The sequence below is a fragment of the Rattus norvegicus genome, chromosome 13 (genome assembly GCF_021556685.1).
Source record: "Rattus norvegicus strain SHRSP/BbbUtx chromosome 13, alternate assembly SHRSP_T2T, whole genome shotgun sequence".
NCBI classification, from domain to species: Eukaryota; Metazoa; Chordata; class Mammalia; order Rodentia; family Muridae; genus Rattus; species Rattus norvegicus.
In genome coordinates, this window is record NC_141546.1 from 49,447,414 (window position 1) to 49,460,873 (window position 13,460).

At 46.9% G+C, this 13,460-nt stretch overlaps 1 protein-coding gene and 1 long non-coding RNA gene across 10 annotated transcripts in view; one reads left to right on the top strand and one right to left on the bottom strand.

The window, feature by feature from the left end:
- Positions 1 to 13,460, bottom strand: part of Nav1 (neuron navigator 1) — a 253,346-nt gene that overhangs the window by 7,846 nt on the left and 232,040 nt on the right. For 8 of the 9 annotated variants that reach the window (XM_087581658.1, XM_087581657.1, XM_087581656.1 and 5 more), the window contains 12 exons: positions 10,425 to 10,621; positions 9,993 to 10,185; positions 9,736 to 9,904; positions 9,355 to 9,452; positions 8,474 to 8,569; positions 8,086 to 8,245; positions 7,461 to 7,696; positions 5,928 to 6,082; positions 5,713 to 5,784; positions 5,043 to 5,239; positions 4,238 to 4,356; positions 1,098 to 1,295 (listed from right to left, as the gene is read on the bottom strand). In XM_087581658.1, coding sequence (XP_087437784.1) covers positions 1,098 to 1,295; positions 4,238 to 4,356; positions 5,043 to 5,239; positions 5,713 to 5,784; positions 5,928 to 6,082; positions 7,461 to 7,696; positions 8,086 to 8,245; positions 8,474 to 8,569; positions 9,355 to 9,452; positions 9,736 to 9,904; positions 9,993 to 10,185; positions 10,425 to 10,621 — 1,890 coding nt within the window. 9 annotated transcript variants of the gene reach the window in all.
- LOC148001631 (uncharacterized) lies at positions 5,946 to 9,083 on the top strand. The gene is made up of 2 exons (XR_015635968.1): positions 5,946 to 6,104; positions 7,967 to 9,083. It is a non-coding gene; the product is annotated as an uncharacterized LOC148001631 (long non-coding RNA).

Consider the following 13,460-nt stretch of genomic DNA (forward strand, 5'->3'; position numbering starts at 1 on the left):
GCATGGTTTTAGTAACGAATATCCCCACAGTGGAGGATCAAAGTCTGCGCTTCAGACACTCTGCCCATTGCCAACGTAAAACAGTAGCTCCTTGATTTAATTTGCAGCTCAGCATTGTTAGATAGGCTGAGGATCCTACGTCTTAATGACAATCACATTTCCTCTAGTCAAATGCCTCTCCTGTCCTTCACTCAGTCTTTGGCTTTTAAGCTTATTTGTTTTCCATGTAATTTATTTTTCTTTCTTTTTTTATTGGTGTGTGTGTGTGTGTGTGTGTGTGTGTGTGTGTGTGTGAGAGAGAGAGAGAGAGAGAGAGAGAGAGAGAGAGAGATGCAGGTGTGCACATGCCATGGCATACATGTGGAGGTCAGAGGACAACTTTTGGGAGTCAATTCTGTCCTGAAACTGATTGTCTTCCACCTGTTGAGCCATTTTGCCAGCCCTGAAAGTGTCTTTTAACTTTATATATTGAAGATACTAATTGTTTTGGCTAGATCCATTGGAAATATTTTCCCCCTAGCTTACATTTTACAGAATCCATGTAGCTGATGAAGTCTCAGAAGAATAAATATCAGGGGAGGCAGAGAGGGAAGTGCTAACAGCCCTTTACTGTGCCATTTCCTTGGTTGATGAGAGGTTTTACATCTTTAATTTTATTATTTTTAACTGCGTGCGTCTGTATGTAGGTATGTCCACATGCGCACGGTGCCCCCACAGAACTGCGTCAGATCCCGTCAGAGCCGGAGTCCTAAGCTTAGATGGGTGCTGGAAGCTGAATCTGGGTTTTCTGGAATAGCAGCGAATGCTTGCAAGAGCCGAGCCATCTCTGTAGCCCTCCTCTGGTCTATCTCCTTATTGCCTGAAACTTGGTTCTTGGCTAGAATACATTTTCCTGAATATGTTATTTAGCTTCAGTTAGGATGCAGGCATGAGATCAAGGCAAGACTCCTGACGCTCAGAGTTCCTTGCTGGTCTCATTCTGGTCCTGGCTTTGCTGGAACCCTTCGATGCCTGAGTCCCATCAGCACATGCATGAAGAGTATATGAACTTAGTTCTGTTGTACTCTGTGACTTTTTTTTAGATGACTTTTACTCACCAGGGGGTCTGAATCGAGGGAGTTTGGGGTGCTGTCTTTGACTGTCCTATCCTCCGGAGGTGAGGCAATGCTGTGTGGGCCCACAGAAGGTGGGGGCAGGTGGTATAGCTTTGATTGGTCTTGCTGGGCTGATGGCCAGGGAAGAGTGTCCCGGACCCATTCCACTGGGTCTTCCCAAGCAGCTTTCTGTCCGTGAACCTGGAGAAGAAAAACGTGAACAATGAGAGGGGCAACAGAGTAGAGGTGTACTTATGTCGTCTCGTCTTTGTTTCATAAAAAAAAAAAAAAAAAAAAAAAATGGCCCCTGGAAGTATGTCCTTCCTTAAACAGAAAGATGAGGTTTTGATCTGTGAAGTTGAACTTCCCATGAAAGAAAAGAAGTAGGTATAAACTGCCAGAAAAATTAGGAATAATTTCTTATATTGTTTTAAAAGTTTGTCTAGAAGTAGGGTCTCGCTATAGCTCTTCCTAGTCTGGAATTCATTGCAAATACCAGGCTGGCCTTGAACTCACAGAGCTCATCTGTCTAAGCCTCCCAACTGCAAGTGCTGGGATTAAAGGCATGTGCCACCATAGGACTAGATAATTCAAAACAAAACAAAACAAAACAACAAAACAAAACACTGCAACTATGTGGTCCTGGCTGTCATGGTGCTTACTGTGTAGTTCAGGCTGGCCTCAAACGCAGAGCTTCCAGTCATGTGCTACAGAACTAGTTAAACCTTAAAAATTGTTCATTTTTTTCACTCTAGAGTGCAGGCTGGCCTCCAATCTGTGACACTCAGACCTTGTCCATTTATCCAAATGCTAGAATTAAAGGCATGTGACACACCAGGGCCTAGATTAAGTAAGAATATATTTAGTTAGTATCTGGGAATTGAGACTAGGGACTTAAGTCAAGTAGACAAGTGATCTACCACTGAGCTGTATTCCTGTGTTTATTTATTTTATTTAAAAATAGAAATTGCACTGAAGATAGGTGACAGGAAAGATAGGATGCGGGAAAGGAAACACGAATCACAAGAGAGGGTATAAACCTATGCTCTGTTCTAGTTTCAACTTTGCCATAGCTGCTGTTGCTGCTAGATGATGATGATGATGATGATGATGATGATGATGATGATGATGATGATTTTTGTCCATGTGGTAGATAAATGCATAAAAACGAAATCCAGGTAAAAGTGGAAAGCCATAGGTGACGCTCTATGGCTTCAGCACAGCCATTCTAACTGTATACGAGCTCACTGAGATGTGCAGACTTAGAGACTGGGCAAGCATTTAAGTGGCTCCTTAATCTAGCTGTGTGATGTTTCATTTGTGTCTTTGGGAAAACTCAATTAAAGCAATATAGAATTGTACACATTTATAAAGCCAGCATATTTAAGACACGAGTCAGATGTGGAATGGTTAAATCAGGCTAATGATACTCTATTTTGTGGTGAGAACACTTCAAGAAAACATATTTTCTTTAGAAATACACGGTAATCGACCTTAGTTGCCATGTCAGACAATATATCTCTTGAACTTACTCGCTCTGTCTGGATGAAACTCTGTCTCCTCCAGCTGACATCGACTCCACCTCTACCTCCCTAGCCCTGGCAACCACCTTCTCTGCTTCTCTGCTTCTGTGTGTTTGGCTTTGGTAAGCTCCACATATATATGAAAACATGCATTAGTATTCTTTTTTATTAGTATTCTCTGGCTTATTTCACTTAACATAATGTTCCGTAGGCTCATCTGACTAACAGGTTCTCCATTCCAGCTGACCCACATCCATGCTCACATTGCATTGAGCAAATGCATACATCTTCATTGTCTGTTCACCCATGGTGGGTGCCTGTGCTACACTAAAACTATATACAAATTTCATGACCTTGTAATTATACTGTCCAGGGAGTAATTCTTTACTTTAGTTATATAATATCTTTTAACATTTAATAATATATATATACACACACATTTTTTTTTTTTTGGATTTCAAGACAGGGTTTCTCTGAACTAAAAACTAAAGCCCTGGCTGTCCTGGACTCACTCTTGTAGACCAGGCTGGTCTTGAAATCAGAGATCCATCTGCCTCTGCCTCCGAAGGGCAGGCATTAGAGGCATGCACCACTGCCACCTGGCTAGATACTACCTCTTAAATTGAATTAACTACTAATTATACTGCAAAATTTTCTTAACAATATCACTCATTGATAAATAAAGTAATGACTGCATTTGCTAGAAAACACCTTTAGAAATTTAATACATCGTCCTAAAGATCTATCTCAATAAAATGGGGTTGGGGATTTAGCTCAGTGGTAGAGCGCTTGCCTAGCAACCACAAGGCCCTGGGTTCGGTCCCCAGCTCCGAAAAAAAAAAAAAAAAAAAGAAATGTGCATCAATAAAATTACTTTAATGGGTGATCCATCACTGAGAACTACCAGTCATTGAATCACAGGATGTCAGTGATCATTATGAGCTAATTACAGGTGATCAAATTTACCTAACTTCACAATAGACTGTAAGTAACTATTTCTCAAGAGAAGACATGAAGAGCCAAACAGTCGTTACAATTTTCTCAGGATCACTGATCACCAGGGTAATACCAATCAAAACCAAAATTAGTTGAGAGCCACCCCCCGCCCCAAAAGCTGGGGCAAATAGAAGCCTTGTACACTACTAGTGGGAATGTCAGTTAATATATCATGATGGAAAACAGTTCGAAGACACCTCAAAAAATTTAAAATAGAATCACTATATGATCCAGCAAGTATATATCTTTGCTACCATGCTGGTGCAGCACTGACACAGCCAAGTGACAGAAATTACCCGAGTGTCTACAACCAATGAATGGGACAAAGAAAATCTGTCTACATACATAGTACAACACGATTCAGTCATAGAAACTGAAGCCTTGTCAGTCACAGCAGACATGATTGCGAGTACAGAAACAGGCCGCACAGAGAAAGACAAGCATCAGAGAAAGACCAGTCCTACGTGTGTGGTACATAAAAACTCATCTTATAGATGTGTAAGAATAGTGGTTATCAGAGGCTGGGCAGCCCAGGAAGGGAAACCTGGGGAAGGCTGACCAGTGGGTAACAAGTCATAGTTAGAGCAAGCAGAAGCCTGAGTAGCAGCAGAAGGGGAGGCTGACCTTGATCCCATCCTTGGCTCCTTCCTGTAGATAGGGAATGATGGAATTGTTCCACAGGTCAATGAACCAGGTTCGGAAGTCCTCGATGCCAATGGGACAGGACAGAAAGAAGCAAGGGCCTAGAGAAAATGATGCAGCCGTGAAGAAACCTGAGAGCCTTGCCCTGCCCGGCCCTGCTTCCTTTACTCCTTACCACAAGTCACAGAGGTGTGGCATCCAGAGCATCGGAGAAAATTAAGAGGTCATTAAGAGTAATGGGTGCGGACTGTCCGGCAAACCAATGATATTTATAAGGTGGGAATGACACGAGAAAGAAGGGAAGTGTCTCAATTCCCTCCCGGATGCCTTCTCCCCCTTTTGCCATTAACCGTGAGGAGAAATGAGGGGGAGTGGCAGCTTTACTTTTTTAACCTGGGGCCTTGCACATGGTATATGCTCTACCACTGAGTGTGCACTATGCTCACAGCACATTTGTTTTAATTAACCTATCTACCTATTTTTAAGATTAGGGGAGGTTTCCATATATTGCTCAGGCTGGCCTTGAACTTGTAGTGGGTTCAAGCAATTCTGTTTCAGACGACTCAATAACTAGAACCACAGGTGCACAGCACACTGCCTGACATCTGAAGGGTTTTATCCGATCCACAGTGCTGTGTCACGAGGGCTTATTAAATACTCAAGTGGGTTGACTCCAGTAAGCAAAGAGCGCCTCCCTCCAGGAGGTAAGAGAAGGGAAACTGCTTGTAACCACTACCACCAACCACCCCCGCCCCACCGCCCCTGGGGAAGCAGCTGGACCCAGTACCAATGAGGAAGTCCGAGGTGCTGTGCTTCTCAAGGAAGGTATGGAGGTGGTACCACAGCTTGGGCACCCAGTCAAGCACCCGAAGCAGCTCTTCCTTGTTAGCGTTGACGTCGCTGTCTGACTCCACCAACTTCCTCCGCAGGTAACGGACCAGAAAGCCGTTGGCTGGCTCCACGTTGTTTGAGAAGGTTAGCATCCTGTCACCAGGGATAGGAAGAACCGAATCAGAGTGTCAGTGGGGACACTGCCAGGATCCATCCCGACAGTGTGGCCCTCTTCCTGCCTGTCTCCTGCTAATGCCCCCTTGACTTCTTCTCAAGCCACAGGGAGGTGATGATGGCACTTAGGTAGCAGCTCTGGGAATGACTTTCAATTCCGTCATCCTTCAAATAACTAACTGGCCTCACAGACTGACCAAGAGGAAAGCCCTCAGTATGACAGCCAGCCAGGGTCTCTTCTAGTCTTTTCCTTCCCTTAAAATCCTCTTCTTCGTCACTGTAACTGATATACAAGGCCATCTACTTCCTGATGTTCTACAGCCTGAAAGGGTCTGCCTGTTCTCCCTTGCTACTTACGGCTCCTCTGCCCACAAGTCCAGGATTTACTTATTATTATTATTTACAGATCCCTGGGGAAGGCCAGAAGGTTCATGCAGGGACATAGCTCTTACCTGAAGCTCAAATGTAAGCCATGGTTGGGTGTCATTTTTACAGGCTGGTTGGTGGTACCTATAATATAGGGACTGTGGGGAAAAAGGGAGGATTCACTTAGGTCACCTTAACGAGTGCTGTCTGCCACGTGCACACGGTTGGCAGCTCATAGGCTGCACCGGGCTGCATTCTCCTCCCTCTTCCCACGGTGCTAAATGGTCCTCCCCGATCTCACCATTTGTGATACTTGCAGGTGAGGGCCCCATTGACCAGCTCACTGATGGAGCCTGCTTCACTCAGATCATCCAGAAGGATCACCAAGGGCACATCCCCAATTCCTGTTTCCCGGTCTATCTGGTTGGCTAGGTTGGAGAGGTACAGTTGCAGATCCTGGAACAAACGAAGACAGTGGGTGAGCACTCAGGAATCAGCACTGGAAGAATTTGGAGAAGCTCTGTTAATTCCATATTACCTTGGGTCCCTCAATCCCTGTTGGATATATTTGTATATTGGATTGCAAAACCAGCTATCTGTCATCTATCTATCTATCTATCTATCTATCTATCTATCTATCTATCTATCTATCTATAACCTATTTGTATCAATCCATCATCCACCTATCTACATTTACCTATCATCTACCTAACTATATCTACCTACCGATATCCATCATCTGTCTGTCTGTCTATCTATCTATCATCTACTTATATCTATCAATCTATCATCTACTTATCTACACTTACCCATCATCTACCTATCTATCTCAATCTATCATCTACCTAACTATATCTACCTACCTATATCTATCATCTGTCTGTCTGTCTGTCTGTCTGTCTGTCTGTCTGTCTGTCTGTCTATCTATCTAAAGTCCTGGGAACTGAGCCTAGGACCTTGCACATGCCAGGCAAGCACTCTAACCACTAACCTAAAATACAAATCCTTTGAGCAACAATCCTAAATCCCCACAAAATATGGAGTATCTGTTCTGAAATGGCTTTTCATGGAATTGATGCCACAACCTTCTCAGTCGAGGCTTGTACCATTCCAGTTTTAGGTACACTCAAGATACATCTCTGGGGAAGATGAAATGTAATATTTAATTCTGAACACCTCCCCGCTATAGCCCACGGTCTGACGGTAAAACTGAAGAGCAAGGTGGTGGGAAGAAGATAAAACTGAATGGCCATGATTGACAGCACTGGCAGGGGGCAGAGAAGAGGCTGCAGTGAGAGAAACTACGCAGGAGGACAGTATGGGCAAAAGAAGCTAAGAGCAAGCTGGGGCTGGTGGCACAGCCTATAATCCTAGTTACTCGGGAGACTGAGGCAGGAGGATTGCAAATTCAGGCAACCTGGGAAACCATGGAGACCCTGTCTCAAAATAATAAGAGAGAGCTTGGGGATGTAGCTCAGTTTACAAAGTGCTTACCCAGCATGCACGAGGCCTTATGCTAAATACTCAACACCATACAAATTTAACTGGGGCAGAGGAGAGGATGGTGGGAGGACTGCTAGTTCCAGGCCAGTCTGGGCTACATAGCAAGACTCTGACTGGAAATAAAGAAAGGGGAGGAGGGGTGGGAAGGAGAGAAGAGATGACAAGAAAAGGGTCTCAGAGGAAGACAGGAGTGGGAAAGAACACTGGAGATTAAAAAAGTAAGGCAGAGCTGTGGGAAGGGAAAAGGACTAGGGGCAGGAAAGGGGCAGGGAAAGGCTTGCAGGAGGCTGAGGCCTGCACAGACTGGTAGGAGGTCTCAGGAGGAAGCCACCTTGCAAGACTGCTGGTGCATGTTGAAAGTGCTGACGATTCCATCCGTGACCTCGCGGCCTGAGCGCTCCACTAGATACTCGGCTAGCCGATTGGTCAGGTAGGTCTTGCCGGTGCCACTGGGGCCGGAGAGTACCAGGCGCCGGTGCTTGAGCAGAAGGCTTATGTAGTGCTGCATCATGGGCTTGGGGATGAGCGTCTCGAACACCAGGCTGTCCACACACTTCTCCTTCAGACCTGCACCCCACCCCAGAAAGCATGAGTCTTCACCAGCCCGGAGGGTGGCAAGACACCCAGTGAGCTTTCCCATCACCACCTAGGGGTCCACTGAAGAAAGTCAGAGATGCTTGTCTTACAGTTCCAGAGGAACCCCCCTCACCTCCAGCTTTGAAAACCTGGACCTCATTTTTAAGGGTACACTATGAGCTAGAAGAGAACGGGTAGAGAAAGAAGCCTGAGTTTGGCAAAAACATCTGACTGGATCTTACTAATCCTTTTACTTCCTAGATTACCCACGCTCCTTCATGTTAAGAATTTCTCATCCATTTCCTGTTACATGAATGTATGATGCGATCCTCTCCCGGCCGCCATGCTACACTATGTCACCCCAAGAGACAAAGACTGACCTTTGAGGGCGACCGATATGTTATTGACACCCCGGCGGCAAGGAGGCATCTCTGGGGGCTCAGCATCCAATACTCGTTTCACGTGGCTGAGACTATAGCCGTGTATGGACTCAGTGCTTAGTCCCAGGGTGGAAGCTGGGTCCATTTTAGAAATGTAGTCCTGATGGGAGAACAAGAGCAGTGAAAAGACGCAGCCACAGGTGGGAAAGCCGCAAGGAGGAACAACGATCATAGGCAGTAGGGGAGGCAAAGGAAGACCAGGTGGTGTGCATCCTCCTATGCTGCCCTCCTCAAGAAAGCACCGAAGGTTCCTAGGAGCCCAAGGCCTGGATGGCCAAAAGCCCCTTGGGAAGATGAGCAACGTCTGGGAGTGGGAGGAGCATCTTACCTTGAATACCTGGAAAACGGCTTCATCCAGCATCTTCCAGTCAACTTTACCACTGACCTTACTGCAACCCAGGAAGAACTCCTGCTGCTTTAAGTCCTGTAGGGTTAAAGTTGAATGAAGCATGTAAACCTCGGCAAGGCTGACACTAGAAGGGGAGGTTGTAGAACACCTCAGGAGCTGAGGACTCTGGCTGCCCAACTATTCGGAGCTCTCATTTTTCCGCACAAGTGTGATGGTACAGTTGCTCATCTCCCTTACGTGACAGCAACCCCCCAGAGGAGGATGCAGGAAGATCAGAATTTTAGGTCAGCCCCTGCTAACAGCGAGGTCGAGCTCAGCTTGAGCAGCATGAAAACCTGTCCTCCTTTCCCCAGCCCCAAAATCAAACCACTGAGTCAGAGCTGGAGAGACGGCTCAGTGGTTAAGAGCACTGACTGCTCTTCCATTGGTCCTGAGTTCAATTCCCAGCAACCACATGGTGGCTCACAACCATCTGTAATGGGATCAGATGCCCTCTTCTGGTGTGTCTGAAGACAGCGACAGTGTACTCATATCCATCCATAAAATAAATAAATCTTAAAAAATAAAAAACAAAAACAAAAAACTCAAACAGTTATGAGTTAAGATATGAGTTCAAAGTGCACTCAGCAAACTTAAGCCACAGGATCGTTTGCTGTTTAATCCCATGGCTGGGGGCTGGGGCTCACTGTCCTCATCCAGGGTCTTGGGTGTTTCAAATTACATACCATTAGCCCCAGGAACAGATTGAAACTCAAAATGGGAGTCGTTTCTGGTAAACACACATTGGTTTTGGACCAGTGTAATCTGGGGCCATCTGTATCACACTGGTTCCTACACTGGCCTTCCCTGAAGTCCCTTACCCCTTTGATGATATGCTGGGGCGGCATCCGTACCACCACCCGAAGCGTCACTTCTTCCTTCGGACCACAGGTGCTGATGCCATCCATGGGCGAAAGGTCTGTGGAGATTGAAAAGGACCGACTGGTTTTAAGGACCCAGCTTTACTTCAAGTTTGCAGTTATTTTCTTTTCCACATAATGATTCCATAGGTAGGACAGAGAGGAAGATGGGAGCATGGCTCAAAAGGCATGGAGGTAAAGTCCTAACAACTGCTACTGCCTATAGACAGCAGCATCTCCTGGACTTCAACGCCACTACCTCCTGGATGCCACAGGGCAGGTGGAAGGGTGCCGAGGAGCCCTTTCTCTTTCTACCCACACAGGCTCTTCTCAATTAAGTACCTGTGTCCGTGAGACTGGGACTGAAAGGGTGGCTGAGTGCAAGGCCCAGGGAACGGCGAGGGGACGACAGAGCAGACGACCCAGGGGCCTGCCCTGGAGTGGAGCCTGAGGAGGGGCCGGGGGCAACCTTCAGCCGGTCATTCTCTGCTTTCAGCAGGTCCACCTCCAACTGTGGGCAGAAGACACAGGGCAGGTGGCAGGGTGGCAGAGACGGTAGGCCCTGCCTCCCTCTTCTGCAGCTCTGCCCAGACACTGACCTGCATGTTGTGCATGGTCTCCCGAAGCTGGTCCAGCTGGTGGGCAGAGTTGAGGGCCTCCAACCGGATATCCGTAAGCTTCATCTCTTTCTCCCATAGTTCAGAGCGCAGTTCTGATACCTCCTTCTTCTCTGGCTCCTCCTCCTCGTTGGCTTGGAACAGTCTGGTATGCGGGGCTGAATGAGCAGGGGTCCTGTAAGAAAGCCAAGAGTCAGTCTGGATCCCACAGAAGCACTGGGTAGAAGGGGATACTGACATGCCTGGCCCATGTTTCCTTCTGGCTCCCAATTGGTCTGTCAGGAAGGGTCCCCCTCTGTGGGTCTCATATGCCCAGGGAAAGGGCATATTATGGTGGCACGTGTCAGGGTCTGTGGGCTTACTGCCAACTCCAGCCAGCAGTTTACCAGGGTGACCGGTGGGTAGAGCACTTACTCGGTGACCTCAGTGCCCACAGAGGACGAGTTGGAGGACTTGATGGAGGGGGATGCAGTCTCCGTGGAGCCATGCTGTAGTTTGGGGGATGACGGGGCTGAGGAGTCAGGAGTGGCGATCTCCTCAATATCAGAGTAGGAAGAGGCTGACTTGGGACCCTTTTTAATACTGAAGGCTTTGTTGAAGGAACTTCGAAGCTAGAAGAGAGCAGATTCCAGGGAGAGAGATGTCAAGGCTGTGTGCTGGGATGGAGAGAACAGCTTTAGGGCTGGGACAGGGACATAGAGGCAGAGGATTTACTTTTATTACACCCACTGTGTGAAGCGTTGCTTGATTGGTGACATATGGGCATAGGAGTTTATCTAGAAATCAGGACTGAGATAAAATTACAGGGCCGAGAAACTTGTTGAGTCCATGGAGGGAACTGTGTCCCTCATGTCAGAAAACAAAACAAAACAACCCAAGCCCCTCCCCAGGGGTCACATGGTGTCGCAAAAGTCCAATTTCACCTAACTTGGGCTCATTATGCAAGAACTTATTTGTCTCTTCACAAATCAATCAGAAATTGGCAATATTGTTCTGTGAAGATCCAGAGAATTAAGTGATAGCAAGTTTTGTTTAGTATTTCTTGTTCTCAGCACATAGTATAGTGGTTAAACCAACCAAATACGTGATCTCTTTCCCCTTTATTGTTTTAAAAGACCGGGTCTCTTGTAGACCAGGCTAGCCCTAAACTCTGTATGTAGCAGTGGGTGGTCTTGAACTCTGGATCCTCCTGCCTCTACCTCCCAGGTGCTTGGATGACAGGTGTTCACCCCCATGCCCACCTTGCATCACTGTCTACTGTGCCAAATGTCCTAGGACAAGAGCTATTTCCCAGCCAGTCTTCGGCTACGTGGGGCATTAAAATCTGAGCACGGCTTGTTTGATTCTGGTGTCGATGAGCTTTGGGTGTTAGGGATGTAAGCTAGATATGCAAGCCAAGGACCTGCCCCACACCCATTCACATGCCTCCATACAGCACGCACACACACACACACACACACACACACACACACACACACGGACACGGACACGGACATGGGATGGCAGCAAGAGACAGAGAGTAAAGGAGAGGTCGAAGGCTATAGGGGGCAAAGGTAAGCCAGATCTTTGGAGTGTGAGACGCGGGTGGCAGGATCTGGGTTTTATCTGCTTTCAAGGTATTTTTCCTTAGAACCCGTCTGAAGTTTCCCGGGAGCTTATGCAGCTAGTACGTGGTGTGTGTGGAACTTCCAGGTAAAATGTGAGGACCAAGCTGACTGGGCCAAATAGTTGAGTAAGAGTATGTGTTTAGTTGGCTTAGATGTATCATCATGGAGCACAGCACAGGGCTTTAAAATACCATAAAACTCAGCTCTCTGCAGAGATGAAGAGCTGAGAGCTGATTGACTGGACATTTGGGCTTCCTGATTTTCAACCCGGTGGAGTTTTCTCCACATCAGTCTCACGGGAGTCAGTCTTTTCTCTGTCTCCTTCCCTCTCTAGAGAGAAGTCCCAAGGGAACTGCTAGCCCACAGCATGAGCCCTCTGTCTGCGCTATACTTCGGACAGTGGTCCTGTAAGTGAACCTTAGCCTTCTGATAGTCAGGGCTGCAGGGAGCAGTTTGCTCTGTCCCTAATGCCTCAACCAGTGTACTTAGCCGAGAACCAGGATTCTTTGCTGAGGAGGGGGCGCCTTAGAACATTCCTGGTACAGATGTGCTAAGGAAAAATACAGTGCTCCTCAGAGGTGGGTGATGAGATCTCCACCTTCTAAGGAACATCCCAGTGGATTGGGGATCTGCGCAGCACACTTGGGAAAAGGCTACTTTAAGAATCCAGATTTAGATAACCAACTGGTCTCTTCATGTGTGTGCATCTGCTACAAACAGCATGTGCGTGTAGAGGTCAGAGGGCAACTTCATGGAGGTCACTCTCTCCTTCCACCTTCATGAAGGTCCAAAGCCAGGTGTGGAATTCCCTACGTAGCCCAGGCTGGCACTGAACTCACGGTTTTCTTCCTGTCTCAGTCTCCCTAGTGTTGGGATTTAGGCATGCTCCACCAGGCTGGCAGGCATGGTGCAATGGGTTCAGGCTTTCTCATCCTTTACAATCCAAGCACCCTGTTGGAAGGTTAGTGTAGGGCTCACACGTCTGTTTTGGAAGGGAAATTTGGGGCCATATTCTCTTTGCCTTGGACAACACTCTAGTCCCTGAGATGGTCTTAGAGGCTCCATGGTCTTTGGGGTGACAAGGATCTCTTATCCTGGATGAAATAAATCCCTTGCCTGTCTCTAGTTCACACTATTCTAAAGCTAGATTTTAGACTAGGCCCAAAATGACCAGGCCTCTAGAGACTGTGATCCAGATAATCTTCGCCCACTGGTCCTCTTCTCTACCAGGCTTCTACAGTGAGTGGGACCAAAAAAAAAAAAAAAAAAAAAAAAAAAAAAAAAAAAAAAATAGTTTTCTAGATTACCTGAGCTCAACACCTAACAGGCCTGTCTTGGAAGGAGGACGGCAGACAACAGATTTGGATTTAGTTAGGATTTCCAATTTGACCCCTAAGCAGACCACTCCTCTGTCCTCATGAGCGGCAGCGTGGATGGACCATGCAGTGGAGCGAGTTAGGAACTAGGGGGCAGTCGGGGTTATGAGTGGCCTTTTTTTTTTTTTTTAAAAGAAAGGGTGCTTTCTCTGGAAACATAAGGGTGTGCAAAGGGAAAGAAAAAGCACAGGAAGAGGAACCGAGTTTCTTACCTCATAGACCTGGAAAAAAATAGGGATTTGAGGTCAGCATTTTGAAGGAAATAAAAGGAAAAAAAAATGAAGAGAAAGCAGCAGCAGCAACACTAATCATGCATTTCACACAGTTGTTTCCCCACGCAGCTGGCTTCTGTCTGCACTAGCTCAAAAGTCTGTGGCCAGCCCTCCTCAGCAGGGACAGGGACAAGACGCTCACTCTGGGCCACTCTCCCTTTCAGTCAGTCAGGCAGTGCCCTACACCTGCTCACA